This window comes from Epinephelus lanceolatus, chromosome 7, assembly GCF_041903045.1.
Source record: "Epinephelus lanceolatus isolate andai-2023 chromosome 7, ASM4190304v1, whole genome shotgun sequence".
Classification (NCBI taxonomy): Eukaryota; Metazoa; Chordata; class Actinopteri; order Perciformes; family Serranidae; genus Epinephelus; species Epinephelus lanceolatus.
Window position 1 is genome coordinate 45,599,854 of NC_135740.1, and position 17,870 is coordinate 45,617,723.

General features: G+C 40.9%; 1 protein-coding gene across 4 annotated transcripts in view; it reads left to right on the forward strand.

Moving 5' to 3' along the window:
* LOC117261207 (protocadherin-1-like) overlaps positions 1-17,870 on the forward strand; it is a 288,574-nt gene that overhangs the window by 142,770 nt on the left and 127,934 nt on the right. For 3 of the 4 annotated variants that reach the window (XM_078169588.1, XM_078169590.1, XM_078169589.1), the window contains one exon: positions 3,411-3,630. In XM_078169588.1, the coding sequence (XP_078025714.1) occupies positions 3,411-3,630 (220 nt within the window). Of the gene's footprint in view, positions 1-3,410; positions 3,641-17,870 lie in introns of all 4 variants that reach the window. The other variant, XM_078169591.1, reaches the window with a different exon arrangement.

Here is a 17,870-nt window from a genome sequence, read left to right on the forward strand (position 1 = left end):
AGCAGTTTGGAGTGTAACAGGGGGGCAGCCTGTGAGGATTAGAGTGCAGGCTGTTAACCAGGTGGTTGCTGGTTTGAATCCCTGAACCATAAACACTTTTTCTGAAGTGGCAGCGAATCTTTCAGCTGCTGTAAAAAAAAAAAGAAAAGCTGCTTAGAAATATGGCAGATAAAAGCATTAAAAAGAGTGTTCCTGTGTGATGAGCAGCTGATCTGCTGGTTTGACTGGTTCAGGGTCCTGACAGCGCCCAGTTGCCATGGTGATGGAGTATCTGCCGAGCCAGGGATGCTGCTCTTTATCAGCCCGGGCCGGTCAGCTGTGTGTGCGTGTGTGATTGAAATGTTTGACCGTGCATTGTGTGCCTTTGAATTAGGACACTGTTTGTTTGGCAGCATCGTGTGTATTTGCGCATTGTGTGTGTGTGTGTGTGTGTGTGTGTGTGTGTGTGTCCCTGTAGCGCTATAGGGAGGCTAATTGTATTCTAATTACAAAAGCATCAAACACACGAGTCAGACAGCTACCTTACACCCCCAGAAACACAGTAAATGGAGCAGTAAAGTGTGTGTTCAGCCTGCTGCTTTTATTAAAACAATGTGCTTCATGACAGAAACACTCTGCGGGAGAGCAACCAAACACATGTCCAAATTTAATGTAATGAAATCTCATTTAAATTTAGAGTCATGTGAGAGGAGATGTCATGAAAGATAAAGGCTTCAGTTCCAGAAAAAAAATCAAACTCACATTAGATTAAAGCTCCATCAGCTAAAAACAGGCCCTCACATGTTTACACTGCCTGTTCAGGGTGGGGATATGGCGCTGTTGTTCTGCCTCACCGTCCTGTATATAAAGTACGATCATGGCCCACAGAAAGTTGTAACAGCGCTGAAATGATGTCTGTATGGAAAGGACAATCGGCAGGATGGGATCATGGGCGGCACAGCTCTGATGTTTTGATGATGTGTTATGTGTGCGACCCACTGCGAGAGATTTAAAATAGCAGCTGTTAGCAGTTAGCAGCTAACACAAAATAGACGAACAGCAGCTGGAAATGTCCACAAATAGTTAAAACAAACAGTACGTTTTCATGACATCAGAGAAAATAGATTTATTGTGTCAGTCCGACTAAAACTGGACTTTGAAAATCAATGTAAACATGTTTGTGTGTGGATGTGTCTAAATAAAATCGCACTAACGTGAATTTGTCACAGTGGGACTAACACACCCTGATAAAGTGACTCCTACAGTCAGTCAGACCCAAACTGGCTGAGGCGTTCTGAGCATGCTCCACAGTTTCCACCCCAGGCAAAAGACAAGCCCATGAAAGTTTTTGAGCACCTGAAAAATGTGATTCATTTAAGAGAATAATAATAATTCCTTTAGTTTCAATAGTGACCTCACAGTGGTTGTAATACATAATATAAGTGATCTTAAAATATTTGTGTATTTTAAATATTCTTTAATCATATTTTTGGGCATTTTATAACTAGAGAATGAGGGGAAAGAGGTGGGAAATGATTTGTAAGAAAGCTCAATGTGAGACGTAGCAGTTCATGATTAGTGCCTTAAACTCTTAAAATTAGGGATAACAGTGATCAACTGTTATTGTTGGTTAAGTCATTAATCAATTGACCACCGAGAACATTTTTGTTCGGTTACACATCTGTCTGTAGATTAATTTTGCTATTCTTCAGTTTACTGCATAGTAAATACCAGCCACATCTGGTGGGAGCAAACGTTAGCTAGCATAGCCGTTCATTGGTGGATTACCGTTAGTAACGCTGTCCCAACCCAACAACGTTGCTTTTGAAACACTGTGCTCACCCTACAGTATTCCCACAGGTCACCCTGGTGAGGAGGCGGCTCAGTTTTGAGCCACAGAAACCTCTTTAGCATTGTTAGCTATGTCTCCACGGTTAGCTTTGTTAGCTCTGTTAGCAATGTCAACACAGCTAGTGGTGCTAACATAGTCAACAATGCTTAAAGGGTTTTGCGACTCAAAAGAAGCTGCTTGCTTAGGTGACCTCAGGGGAGACCAGAGGGTGTCCACCATGTTTCCGCAACATGTCCAGTCCCTGTCATGGTGTTACCAGTCGAAATTGGCTAGCTAGCTTCCACCTGACCCGGGTGGTGCGCAGAGCAGAGCGGCTAGTGACAGGTTAAGACAAGGGTGGGCAGTGGGGACTATGTTTCCTCATGTTAATGCAGCAAGTTGGCTGTGTGTTAGCACAGCAAACAGAAATAAAATAGGAGGGAAAACATTTACAACACAAAGCATCTAAATGTCACCATCTCTGAATGGATAACGCTAACGTGGTGCTAACATGGTGCTAACTTGGCGCTAAAGCACACTGAGTCAAGGGAGCGCCGAACTCAAAGGAAAGGCCTCTTGTATTTCAGGTCATTTTGTGTTTTATATATTTATTTTTTCGCAAAAATTAACTGGTTAGTAGCCAGTTAATGCCTGTTGCCCTATCAAAATCAAAAGAAACCCAAACTGATATCCATTATATTATATTTTATGTTTAAAATATTTAATGTGCTCTGATGTATTCAATTTAATGGTTCTTTGTATGTTTGTGTTCATTTGTATCTTATGTAAAGCTACATAACTCCACAGAAGGAGTCTAAATGAGTTTTTATTTTATTTGAAAATATGCAGGTTTTCATGCATCCTTATACCTGATGTTTTTACATTTCATCTGGTGTTTTGTCAGTTTTGAAGAAGCTTAATTTGATTTTTTAAGGCTGAAATGACAAACTTGATCCTCACTGGCCGGTGTGAAAATTGGTCAGCTCTTACTTACTGAATCTGATCACGTCTCGTCATTACAACATTAGCCGGCCTCGACTCACTGATGGTGAACAGTAGTGGGAAACATTTTTTATCACGTCAGATGTTCTTTTTAAGTCACCAATTAATTTCCCTGCTCTGATTTGAGTGTGTGACGCAGTGCTGGGTGTTGGTCAGAGATTGATGTCAGTGTCTTCATCTGACTGGTTTTTATATAAAATATGACAGAAGATTAGATGTAAAATGAAATAAGATGACATGAAAGCAGTGACGAGATGAAATGAGATCTGTGGTGATGATCTGAGAGTTGACTGATTCTCGCGGTTTGAGGGGCAAAATTAAAGTGAGAAATCAAATCAGCGAGTTTGGGAACTTTGAGTGTGAAGTGATGAAAGTTTTGAGAAGTGTTTGTTGGAGTCGCTGTGTCTAAATGACTTCTTTAAAGTTATTTTTACAGTCTGGCTCCTGCTTGATGTCTTTAATCATTTAAACTGCTTCATCTGCATCAGACTCACTGATTCTCAATAAAACCAGCTCGTATGTTAAATTTAACTTAAAGTGTCATTATGAGTTTGAGAAACTAATCCTGCCCGCTCCTCTCTCTGTCTGCCAATCACAGCTCCCCCACCGCCGAGTGACCTTCTCCACGGCCAATCAGGCACAGGACCTGCAGGACGCGTCCCAGCACAGCTACTATGACAGCGGCCTGGAGGAGTCGGAGACGCCCAGCTCAAAGTCGTCGTCAGGGCCGCGGATCGGGCCCCTGGCGCTGCCTGAGGACCATTACGAGCGGACCACACCTGACGGCAGCATCGGCGAGATGGAGCACCCGGAGACTGGTAAGACCAGGTGGAGTTTCCCCTCCCTCTACTCCTCTTTTCACCTCCTCATCCATCCATCCATCAGCCTCGAGGGGAGCATACACACTGCACAAAAAACGATGAACACTGCTGGCTTTCACACACTGTTTTCATAACACACACACACACACACACACACACGTCAGAATGCACCGTGTCAGCAGGAATATTAACGTTGTATTTTTAATCAGACTCCCACAATTCCCTGCGCTGTGCATACCTTCGTTAAAGAGGTGTGTGACCTCACAGCAGCACAACACAATCAATATGCAACATAATCAACTCCCACGGCTTAACAAATTAACATCCCAATTATGTAAATCATACTGAGTCCAACCTTCCATCAGCTCCACTTATAGATCCACAGAGGGAGGCTAGCAGGGAGTACGCTAACACAATACACTCCCCTCTGTTTTCACCAGTTAGCATTTTGTCAGCCTGTCATCGTCACGTTAGCATGTTGATTTTTATATGTCTTTTCCTGTTCATCAGTTATAGCACCTTTCACAACACGTGTAATGCTCTCAGGTGAATGGTAGCCAGTTGGCTGCGGCCTTTTTAACAGAGATGCTAATGATGCTACATAAAGATTCACCTGGCTGTCCAAACAAAACACACACCAAAGTGTTTTTTGTTTTTCTTCGTTTTGCTTTGAACACCCTAGCATATTGCTAACATGACTCAACATGTTGGCTCTTACTTTTCCTCCTGCTTTGATATAAAAACACTAAAAGTGAGTTTTGACATATTTGCTAACATTCAGTATGTTCACAAGAGGTTTAGATGATGCTAATGATGCTACATGACACAGATTTACTATTCTTTCAACACAACACATGCTTTTTGCTTTACATTTGAGTTTGTGGCCAGTTTAGCATGAAACAAACTAGCCAAACTAGCATGTAGCCTATTATTTTGCAGTTAGCATTAGTAATACTGAAATCTTGGAAATGCAACTGTGTTCTTTTCATTTAATGCTGACGTCTAACTACCAGTTTTGATGTAATTTAATAGTTGAATAAATGGAAGCCAGGGTAACAGACTTATTGTGCTATTATTACTTTGAGGTTAGCTTGTTGACTTTTACGTTTCTGCCTGTTACAATGTGAAAACATATCAGTAAAGAATTATAAAGTGGAATAAGAAGGTCATTAGTAGCAGTTTTAAAAGTCACCAGGATGTCTAAACACAACACACATAAACATGTTTTGTGATTTACTTTTGATTCATTTGAAGCCGGTTAGCATGGAACAAAATAGCTGCAGTAAAATGTTCAGTAAACTCTCGTTAGCATGAATTATCACGAAACTGCATTGTTTTCATACTACTGATTTTGAAGCACACTTATTAGCTGTAAGTAAGACACTGTGCTATTATTACTTTGACGTTAGCTTGTTGACTTTTATGTTTCTGCCTTTTTTAATGTGAAAACGGATCGGTAAAGAATTGTAAATTGGAACAACGCAGACAGGTCATTAGTGGCAGTTTTAAAAGTCACCATGATGTCTAAACACAACACACATAAACATGTTTTGTGATTTAGTTTTGATTCATTTAAAGCTAGTTTAGCATGGAACAAACTAGCTGCAGTAAAACGTGCAAATCTTGTTAGCATGTATTATTACGTTGTTTTGGTAATACCAACTTTGAAGCTGACTTAACTTCACAGTTGAAAAACTGAAAGGCAGGAAAACAGACTTATTAGCTCAAAGTTATACATTAGCGCTAGCTTATTTTTAGCATGTGGACCTTTATGTTTCTGCCTGTTTTAATGTCGAAACTGAGAAGTTAAAAAAAAAAGTGATGTTGCTAAACAGAGACAGAATTTGGGTCATCATTAGCAGTTAGCTGTCGCCTTAGATGAGAAACTGAACGATGCACAAATTTACATTTGTTGTATTTTAGGAAACATAGCATGGAACAAGCTAACTGGTGTTTGATGTACACATCTTGTTAGTGTATCATCTTGTTGTTAGCACACTGACTATATCTCTGAACTCCAGGAAGTGATTGTTGTAATAGTACACTGAATTTTATTCAGTAGTGTTGTTGTAGTTTACTGCTAGATGCTCTTGAAACGTACAAACTTTTACTTATTGTCTTATCGTAACCCAGACAATCAGGGAACCAAATAGCCTTTATATGTTAGCCTATTGTTAACTTGACGCTAGCATGTTGACTTTAGTTTTTCTTTCTGCTCTGAAGCAGAAAAACTAAACTAAGCAGTGAGCCTAAAATTATGACCAAGTTATGTAACTAACAGTTGTAAACATACAGGGTGGTTCATTGTTGTTAGCTGTTAGCAGATGGATACTAATGAGTCACTTTGCTTTCTGAACCCACTGAATCATTTCTACTTCAATGAAGACACATTTTAGTGTGGTTGGCATTAAATGAAATAATAAGAGCTAAATATATTCTGTCACCGTGTTGTGATCTTGTCTTAATATCTGCATATCGAGTTATCTGTGTTTCATTGTAACACTGTATTTTCTACACCTGAGATGTTTTTAAACAGAAGGTACTGTAAGCTAGTTAGTTAACACATTACATTTAACCACTGCAACACATTTAAAAAGCCTCGTTTGAGTCTTTAAAGTCTTTAAAGAAACACAAACCAGCACTCAAACCGCTATAGCCAAAAGTCCATAAATAGTCCTCATGTCACTAAACAAACAAAAATACAAATTAAGACGCCTTAGAGCTTGGATGACACACACTTTTAGTTGAGAAATTATTTCAGAAAATGCCCTCACATTTTAACTTGTTTTAAAATGTTTGCAGTAACATTTCATATTTTTTCAAAACATACTGTCGGCCACTAGTTCCCATCCTCGGGGTCCCCACCCCCACTATGGGTCATCACGGTTTCAAGGGCAGGGTCGTGAGGCCTTCTTGATTTTAAGGGATGTCAGAAAATGTAAGCGTATTAATTACATGCTCTCTATTAATCGCATACATCAGTTTTTGCTGTGAAAGTTAAAACTTTTAATTTCGAATGAATTTTGTCAGATGTGTCGTAGTAAAGCTGCTGGATTTTGGGCACAGTTGTTCCCCTGTCTTTTACCACCCAAACTGGTCTGCAGTCCATTCTTACAGGGAGTTAGTTAGCCAGCTCCACGTTAGCAGACTTATTCAGTCTGAACACCTGGTCAAGTGTGGCTCGACGAGGCTGACTGCTAGCGTTAGCATCAGAGGCTGTGCTAGCTCGGACCTCCAGGTTTGCTGCTAAATGATTCGTGTTGAGGTGATATTTCAGGCTTTAAGTTCTCCGATGGTACAAAGAGAAGAGTGCTCCTATCAACAGCTCCATCTGGATGTTTTTTAAATGTACATGTTCCATTCACGTGGCAGAGCAGTGTCGACTCATCTGCCTCCATCATGTGACAAAGACACTAGCCATGTTTCCATCAGCCTGTTTAGATGCACATCGGATTGCATTGGAAAATTATGATGGAAACGGCAAAATTCGAATTAAAATCCCCTGATTCGCACAAACTAAAATACGCCCGCTTTAGCCGGGTTTTGGTTGATTCGAAAAAATGTTGATTTGCAAAACGGGGAATGGAAACAGTTATGTTCGAATTAAGTCTGATGTAGCGCACCTCTCTCCATGGTGATATCCACACTCTGGGTCGGGAAGGCGTTAATGCATTTACAAGCTGGTTGCCAACCGCCAGAAAATGTAGAAGAAGAAGAATGCGAGACTTGTTTTGTTTCCGGTTCTGCGGAAAACTCACATGAGTTTGTAGTTTTCACCAAAGTCTGTACATTTAATGGAAACACACAGGATTCGTATTTCTTTTAATGCGTATTTCCCAATGATTCCAATCACTTTTTGATGGAAACATAGCTAGTGACGCACTGGGTCAAAGGGCACCACAGAACATGATTAATCAGCTTTAATTTTTCTTCACACATTATTTTTACTGTGAATAAGAAATTAAGCCGTTATTTTGACAGCCCTAATATCTACCATAGTAGTATCTCAACACTACATTAATTTCTAAGAATAAAACTAAATGAAATTGTCGTTTTTATAGTTTAGGTTATTATTTAAGATATAAATCCAAATAAGGGCTCGGTGAAGAGTCTTTCCTCTCTGCCAAGCAGCCTTGTCCTGCTTCAGAAAAGTCGGGGAGATGAAAATTTGTCAAAACAGAAGCCTATTATGTATGTATGATTGTTAAAAATTAAAAAAAAAAAGAATAATACAGGCAGGTCATAACCATACAAAGCTCCTATAAATATCAGGAAAACTTATTTCTGATGTAATATTCACAGGAAATCTGCTTTATTTGACACAAACTTCTTTCAGTTATCGCGTTCACTATTCGGGCTCGTTGTACAGTTTATCAGTTGTTCTGTGCTGTTACTGTTGTGCATTGAATATAATATGAAATATGTCACGTAATCAGGGTTTGTCATTGTACTCAATAACAGAAAAGGTTGTGAACCACTGCTGTAGTCTGTGTTGTTGTATAGCTGCTTAAACTGAGCATCTGACAGCAGAGGCCGACTCTGTTTCTGTTGCAGCTCACAGACTCGCAGCTCCTCCGCACCCTGCTTTACACATACAATGAAGAAATGAGATCATGATATACAGTACCTGTTGACTTTTAGTGTTTTATTTTTAAAGCTCAGTTTCCCCGCAGCATAAATAAAGTACTTTCATTTACCTGCTTTCAGGAGCCAAATGATTCATTAGACACGCATCTAAAAACACTCCACCGTCTTTTTTTTTTTTTACTTCTGCCACTGTTCATTGTTCTGCTTTAGTTGTTAACGCCTCGTTACCACTTATGCCAATTAAGCTAAACTGAAGTGAAATAGTCGAAACTGGCAAAAGAAAAACCCCCAAAAAAACAGAAAGTGCAGAGAGAGGTGGTGTGTAAATGTCAGCCATGTCTTCTTTTGTAAGGACCGACTCTCTCTCAGCCCACAGGTCGTACGTATGCCATCTGTAAACACAATTATTCACAGCTGCTCGCACGCCCACAGGCTACTACCACCCCGTGTGTGTGTGTGTGTGTGTGTGTGTGTGTGTGTGTGAGAGATAGCGATAGAGAGCAGGAGAGTGTGTAAGTGGCTGTATCTCCTCGCACACAGTGGAATGAGGTCAGGGTTATGTTGTGTGTGTGAGTGTGTGTGGCGATGGTGGTGTTGTACAATCTTCCACTTTGATGGTCAAACATGTTTTAGCTGCAGGTATTTTCCCAAGGAAGCGTAAGTGTGTGTGTGTGTGTGTGTGTGTGTGTGTGTGTGTGTGTGTGTGTGTTGTACCAGCAGAGAGAGGTCAACAGATTACAGCTCGTCTTCTGAGGATTAACGCACCACTACAGATACACTTTACTCTCACACTCTCTCCTTTCTCTGTCTGATTCAAAAGTGTAAACCTTTATTGCTACGTTTACTAGTCCATATCTATAATAGATAAAAAAAAATAAAAATCTTATTTTGTCTTTTTCTTTCCAGCTGGAGGCTGATCATCCCTCCCTGCTGTGTCCAACCAAACCCCATTCAAAATTCAGTTGACTTTAATGCGCATTTTAAAATCTACACAACACTTTATTGTGTCTTCTTTAAAGCTCCAGTGTGTCAGATTTAGGGAGATATAGTGGCAAAAATGTAATATAATATAATCAGTATGTTTTCTTTAGTGAATAATAAGATGAAAATAAGAATTGTTGTGTTTCGTTGCCTTGAAATGAGCCATTTATATACATAGGGAGCAGGGGTCTCATTTATGAATATCTTGTACAACCAAAACGAGGCCTGAAAGAAGCGTACAGCACTTCCCATGCAAAAGTTGTGATCTATTAAAGCAGACTAGAAGGGAGACACTTGCTTATGATTAGAAAATGGCGACATAGATGGTGAGATGGAAGCACATTTTATCAAGTATTGAAAGCAGCATTGAAAAATGACAGATTTTTTTTAACATGAAACTGGTTTAAATCAGCTGGTCTGTTTGTTTTGGAGAGGACCTCTGTGGATAATTCAGCTTCTGGTAAAAACCTCCTGAACGGCTGGATCTTAACTTATCAGAGATGAAATTTGAACGCAAATTAGCAGGTGCAAGGTTAGCCAATCTCTGATATGCCAAACAGCATTGTATAAACACTGATTTGTAAAGTGGATCTTAAATCAATGAAGAAAGCTGAGCACACACCGCCCGTCTCAGGATAATTCAGCTCCCTGTAAAAACATCCTGAACAATAAAAACTGAAGGAATTCTAACCAGGAGAAGTTTGAGCTGGTTTCAATCTGCAATCCTTGCTGCTAGATGCTGCTAAATCCCCCTGAATCGTTCCCACTGTTCCTTTAAGCAGTGAACACACTCCACACTGAAAACACAGATTTAGTTTATGCAGCTGGACATAATTATATTTGAACATTAAATGGTTAATCAGCCAGTGATTGTAGCAATAATTAACCAAACAGCAGAATGTGTTTTTCCTAATTAGGCTTGTTTTTTCTGGGAGCAGTGACTCAGCGGCGGAGTTTAGCTCCAGCTCTGCAGGTTAGTTTGGTTTGTTCCGTCTCTTTAGCAGCCTATTAAGTCTCTTCCTCGTGTCATCCTGTGCTGCAGACGGTATCGATCATTCAGCCGTGTGACTGATTGTTGATCGGTCAGATCTCAAGTGCTTCAGACGGATTGATGAAGAGCTGCAGGAACAAACTGACTGGCCTCAAACACAGTCTCTATCAGCTCCTCTCAGACTGGTTTATTTACCCGTCTCCCGTTCGTCAGATCTGAACTTGATTGCTACTTTCTGCACGTACAAATTCAGTTTATCCATTTGAAAAGCAATATCCTGTGTTCTCACTTTTTTTTTCCTCCTAAAATGACATTAGCTGCCTCCAAACACACTGCCGCTATTATTCCCGTATTTTAAAGTCAGGTAAAAAAAGCAGCCATCAGAATCAGATTACAGCCAAACCAAACTGTGCTGCTGCTTCTCTTCTATGATGGATGCTGGCTGGTGAAGTCATGTGACACTGTGCACTATGTTTGGTTGCTATTTGTGGAGATGGATGCATTTGCACTTAAACAGCACATGGCCACAAAGAGTCTGCAGAAGTGCTCCGTGTTTGTTCTCATCTTGGCTGCTTTTTTTTTTCACCCTGCTTTTATAGGTGGATTATCCACATACTGTAATCTGGACATAATCCAGGTATAATCTGGATGTTCATGACATGTGACACATTGTACACACACACTGATGCTCCATTTACATCATTGTTTACAACGCTGCACTGAACCAGAGCTGGAGGACTATCTACATTTGATTAGGAATGGCTGCTTTGTTGTTACTCGTTGTCTTTGATAAACATTCCTGCAGCAACATAACGTTCTGCCGTCATGTTCGTGTGTCTTGGAGATAAAGAGGAGCAGGAATGTTGGCTGAGTTGCAGCCACGGAGAACAAAGCTTGGCAACATTTTTGTGAACTTCAAAATAGTTTCTAGTGAAGTCGCTCCTCTTGTAATTTTGTGCTTTTTCACATTAGGTATGATTGATTCTCTCCATTAGTAAATTGCATCATTATCTACATCAGGGGTTCCTGTCTGGTCCAGCCACAGGGTCCAGATTTCTCCTCAGTCATTAGTTCAAGGTCCACACAGTTAATACATTCAGTGTCTTGCGTTTGGCCGTGCTGTCTCTGTTAAGTATCTGTCCGTTGGTCCGTCACTGTACAGCAGAAACTGCACTTCAAAATAAAAGCTACCTGCTGGAAATTCCCCATACTTCAAAATCAGATTTTCAGGTTTTTACGAATTTGACATGTTCGTGAGTCACTTGTGGTCCATTCAGAATGGACCCACGGCCCACCATTTGGGAAACATAAGTGCTTTATCGTAGGCAAGTGGACTTGCTTGCGTTTCTTGAGGACGTTTCTTCTAAGATGAGAGGCGAAACATCTTCAAGAAATGCAAGCAAGTCTAGTTGCCTACGATATAGCACCTACTATGACCTGGATGACTGAGAATCTTTACTGACATGACACCATTTGCTTCAAAGCTTTGATTGTTGCCATGCGTCCAAATCAGTGTTCGAATGGTTTGGTTTTATGTTACGGTTTGGTATATTGTTTTTTTATTATCTAAAAAAATCCCAAATTGGCCATAAAGACGCAGTAATCCAACATTACTTGTTATTCCCAGACAAGGACATTTAAACTTGGTGATAATTTTGTCACTCTGATTCGCTCTCATCTAACATCTAAAGTCACCAGCAAAACTGAAACCAGGACAGTTTTACTGGATCCGCGTGATGCACTAGCAAGATGCCAAAAAAGTCAAGTGAGCAAGACGACCCCAAGACAGGAAACTGGCACATCAGAAATCTACAATGTTCTTAGCAAATCCCCAGAAAACTATAAGTAACAGCTGAGTCATTTTGCAGACCCGGATAAGCGGAGGACGACAAGTACGAGTACAAGTACTTTTTTGTCTAGCTACTACTGGTAATGTTGCTGCAACCTGCATGTTAACAACGTGGCTAATTGCCACATTAGGTTCGGTGCGTCGACTGAAACAAACTGATGTTTTAGAAAGGTCAGACTCATGTCCTCTACCTCACATTAAAATGTTTTCAACCTCAAAGTAAAAGTTTAAGTTTGACCTGGTTCTAAGCCTGTATACAGTTTTTTTTAATTTAGTTACACCCCTCAGCAACTAATTTCCCTTCTTTTAACATGCATTTAAGGCTGAAATCTCATAAGAAAGAAGAACCAAGGTAGAATGGCAAATATATTTTCTATTATTTATAAATTAATAATACTGAACTAAAAATTGTATATTATTGTGTTATATTGTCTCTTATTTTCAGCGAATCCTATAAAAACACTGGCCACATCTGCTCGATCTCATATACTCCGTCCTGCTCCAAGAAATACTAACTACAGCACCAAATGTAGATTAATCCGCCATTGAGAATAGTCCCCAGCAAATGCACTACTTCCTCCTTTCGTTGGGGGACATATTGAGGGACGGACTGTTGTTTTCATTTATATTCATACAGTTTGTTGACAATAAATAACTGATAGAAAACAGAAGCTTTAACCTTCAGAAAGGGGGCATGTTTGGGGCTGTGTTTGTCACATTTGGCAGGTGTTTGCTGTTTGCTTGCCCTGCCTCGGCCCCGCTGTGCCCAAACTGCCCTCGCAGACAACACAAACATGTTTTCTGTGGTTTGTTCTGCCGAGCTGAGAGCAGAGACGACAACGCTCGCTGTGTGGTGAGATCTCTATCATTTCACTCCCGCTCCTCCCTCTCCCTCTTTCATCCTGCTCTCCGTCCTGTAAATGGTCGGATAATGGACGTTAATTCCATCAGCTCGTCTTCACTCTGCTAATGCACCCACTTCCTGTCTGGTGATGGACGGATGGAAAGAGGAGTAAAACCAAACCGGGGGAGTGTGTGGAGCAGGATGGAGGGAGGGGAGGGAGGGATGTAGTTTGTGGGATTTGATTGCATGTGTGTGTTTGTGGTGAGAGATGGAGGGATGGAGTGGTGGAAAGAAAAAGAGGAAGAGGAGGGAGTGAAGAGAAAGGTAGAAAATGGGAGACAGACGAAGAGATGATACAGAGAGAATGAGAGGAATGTACTGGCTGACACTGATGGTTGCTGGATAACAAGCTGACTTATGAAGTGTGCGTGTGTGTGTGTGTGTGTGTGTGTGTGTGTGTGTGTGGTGCACTCGTCTCCTGAGATGGAACCACATGCAAACATACTGTATTTGGGTACACACTTAGACACACACCCACACACACCCACACACAAACACACACTCAACCTGTATCTGCTGATTGCATCAGTCTGAGAGCTGTAGTAATCGCTGCACACACACACACACACACACACACACACAAACAGGGGCGGAAGGAAGCGCTTCAGTGGATTTTCTATCTCAGCTCTTAATCAGCCACCAGTTTGATTTGCAGATAAAACTGTAAAAACACAGAAGATGTTCGGGTGACGTCATCAGCTCAAACGCTGCAGTTACTCGTCTGTTAACACTTGTGTTGTGTGTTAGATAAGCCTGATCTGATGGAGGGAGATAATTTAAATGGGACTCAGTGTCATTGTGAGTGTGTGTTACAGAAATCTGTGGAACAGAAACATTAAACTCTGTCAACAGTCCGTTAATCGTCTAACCGCCGAGGATATTTCTGACCAGTTACACATGCCGGTCCACAGGGTGAAGAAGTATTTCACTACTGGAAGATAAATGGAGGCTTTCTATGCAGCAGAAAGACACAAATACTTGTATGATCTCAGAGCTCCAGAGTTTTAGGGCCGAGTCCTGTCACACTGTATACCTCAGATTTAAGGGTGCTGTCACATCTGCACTGTTTGGTTCTATTCAATCGAATCAAATCACCATCTTGTCCAAATATAGTCACTTCTGGCTCCAAAAAAACAAGATGGCGACAGCTGAAATGTCAAGCTTCAAAACGTGAGTCCACAAATCAATGGGTGATGTCACGAAGGCTACGTCCATTATTATATACAGTCTATGATTATAACCAATAGTGCTCTAAAACACTCTTCATGCCTTCACTACTGTAGGAAGCGCAAAGTTATGGTCAGGATGAAGCTACCAGTGGTAGTCGCAGAATAAGTGCCGCTGCTAGCTAGTTCCCAACTGGCAGTTGAGCAGTGCGGAGTGGCCAAAGCTAGCTAACCACTGGAGACCAGCGGGTGGGCAGAGGGCACGATCACGATGAGCCAGCTGCCTGTCAGCAATGCCAACACAAAATGGAGGCAGTCAAGTTGTTGGAGCGTGGGTCTCAAAGGAAAACGTCAGTTTGCATATTTCTCTTAAATATTAACGATGTGGGCGACCTCTAGCTCACCTGGTAGAGAGTGCGCCTCATACAGACTAGTCCTCAGCAGCGGCACGGGTTTGAGTCTGACCTGCGGACCTTTGCTGCATGTCACCCCCCCCTTTTTCTCCCATGTTTCCAATGTGGAAAGGTGGGAGAAATGTATATGTTAAGTGGTCAGTTACCAGTAAATGAGTGTGACAGAATTAAAAGCAAAATTAACAAAAACCGACAATTCCTCTCACGTAGACGTAGTAGTTGTAGTTGTAGTTTAACGGTGCTCAGCGGTGTCAGGAGGAAACTCGGCGGGACAAGAACAAAAGATAAGGTGGCCAAAGTCTAAGTAGGGCGGGCAGGAGGGGTAGTGAATGTTCACTTCCCGCATGATTGTAAGGCCAAACCCTGTTCTTTGGTCCTAAACTTAACCATGTGTTTTTGTTATTGGAGGAAAACAAACGTCAATTCATATTGTTGTATTGACGTAGTGCTTTTATTTTGAAAGAGACTGTATGCAAACTGTACATTTGCTGTGAAAACAGAAGTGTATTTTGAAAACAGACAATGCATTTAACAGGCTGAAGTTGACACGGCGTCCCAGAACGTCCGTATGTTACCCTACGAATTTTTGCCTCATGACTTACTTTAGGTACTTAACATGATGTTACGTACTTAGTGCAAAGTTACAGAGATGCCTTAAAGCTGCCTTAAAATGACTCACCGGTCTCTCGGGGAAGGTCGCATGTTTTGTGACCTATTCACTGCTCCAGCCTGCCACCTACGAGACCACTTCCCTCTTCCTGCTTAACTTCCTTCAGCTCATTGTTCATGTGATCACATCCTCTCCAAATGCGTGGGTTATACACACATTTCTGGCTCATGATTGATTACGTGGTATATGTTTGAAATTTGATGCATTACTTTTAGGAAAATGTACAAACAGTTCATGAGAACAGCCTGAATATTTATACAGCTGTAGATGAGCAAAGTTTTGTTTCTAATCATTCAGTTATTGTGAAATTGTGTGCCTGATTTCCACACTCCACATTAAGACACCATGTAGACACAGGGCGTTTTCAAAACTTTAATTATTGAGCTGTGGTTTGAATCAGTTGGATAAACTTTTCCTTTTAGTTTCAAGTCTGTGAGAAAATGTCCAGTTTTGAAAGACAGCAAACAGCAAAGAGGAAAAACGAGGACGCAGAGTGAAGAGAAGACTTTTCCTCTGACGTGAAACTGATGGGATAGTTTTACTTTAAAGATGGAGAGAGGAAAGAAAGAAAGAAAGGAATAAAGAAAGAAAGAATAAAGAGGAGGAGAGTAGAGGAGGTCATGTGTTCTCCTCAGTGAAGCGCATCGCCTCCATCTGTCTCCTTCTCCCCCCTCCTGCTCTCCAACAGGAGGCCTCTGACTCCACTCTCTCCTCCTCAGGGATCCTCACTCCCTTCTTTTCTCACCCTCCCTCCTCTCCTCCTCCTCCTTCTCTTCCTCCTCTCTCTCCAGTGGGTGATGATGGGGGGCCAGCAGTTCTCCTCCAGCCTGTCAGAAACTCCCAGGACACAACTACTTTCTCTGCAAACTCTGAGCAGCATTATTTTTAGTTATTCTCCGAGTTGTGGAGCCTTTATGTCCGAAAATTCACAGATTTCCAGCTGCTCTCGGTGTTCGGCTCCAAGCTGCAGAAATAAACCCTTCATTTTCCATAGTAATGAAGCTCTGAGCCCACTGAAATTAACTCAACTAGAAGACGAAAATGGGATCAGAAACACTGTAATGACACTAAAGGATGTCACCATATGAAGTGAATTACATCGAGGAAGTTCTGACGTCCTCTCAGCAGGTTCCCTGACAGGCTCCAGATGTTTCTTGAGGAAGTACCTTGGTGTGATGAAGAGGTCCTGTGGGTCAGGGGGAGTTTAAGGAGTTTTAGGAATCAGTAAAATCCATTGAGGAGGTCCAGTGAGGAGATTCAGGTTCACTGAGAAGTGGTTTTGGTTCGATGGTGTGAAATAGAGGCTGTAGCGGTTCCCATGGTGGAGTCCTTCATGATGGCCAAGGTTACGTGAGCAAGATAAACATTAGCTCCCTGTTTCCACCAAGCAGTTCAGTTCAGTCCTGCAGGACTTATGTTAAATTTTTGGTGTCTTATACCATCAAAGGAGTGTGACATGGAAATACGTCAAAGTGTGCGACTGTGACGCACAAATCAGAAGTAACAATGCAACGTTAGCTAGGTAGCTAGTTAGCTACTATACTGGCAATTTCTTTTGTAACGCTCATTATAAATGTTTTAAATCCGTAACAAATACAATACAGTTGAGGGTTTCTTTTCTTGCTTGAGCAGCCAACTTGCTGGTGATTTCTCAACACACTCAGTTTGGAGTGCGTCTCTGAAAAACCTCCATTTGGAGGGCGACGTAGCTGTGCAACACATCGGCCCCATCGTCTGTATTGGAACTATGTTAAATTGCATTGCTCCTATCAAATAAAATAAGATAATAAAATAAAATCAAGTAAAAAAAAAAAAAACATAAAGTAAAAGAAACAAAATGAAGTAAAAAAAAAAAAAAAAGTAAATAAAATAAAATGAAATAATCTAAAAAAATAAAATCAAGTAAAAAAAATAAAGTAAAATAAGATAAATAAAATAAATGGAGACACCCTGGACGTAAACGTGCAAAATCAAGTGGTAAGAGCTCATTTACGCTTAACATAGGGAGACAGAGAAAGATGGAGCTTCCTGTTTGTACTCTGCATTGCTTTGTCCATATTTGTGCACGATTCCTGAAAGCTTATGGATGCAGTCAAAGGGGAGTGGTACCATCAGAGATTGTGGAGGCAGTGTAGTTTAATTAAAGCAACATACAGCCATGATGAATAAATCTAGATAATGGCAGAATGGAACAAATTGGTAATAAAGTGAAAAGAATTCTCCGTCCACATGTTTGAATGTAACAGAGCGCACAGACAATCGCTGTCTACAATGTTGCCTCCATTGAAAGGTACAATATTACGACCTCCTCCACCATCACTTCATTTGTTGTTGTGTAAAACTTTTGACTCCGCCCTCTGGTGCCATCTAATGGCTGTATCTATGTCCTCATAAAGGATGCTTGGATGTATGGACTTATACATTTTTGTATGTAAAGGGAGAATAAATTAGCCTCAAGTGGTAGGAAAAGAGTTTATTGACGAACATTTTTCGCCAATGACCTTTTTCCGTGATGAAAACGAGAGGATGGTGAGCTAAAAATAGATCTTGATCATTCAACACTAAGACGAAATCTATGTTTCATTTTCATTTACGAGACGAGATGTGACGAAAATGTTAGTAGTGGACTATCGGACATTGAAAGCCGAGAACAGTTGTGCTTATAATTATCTTCAA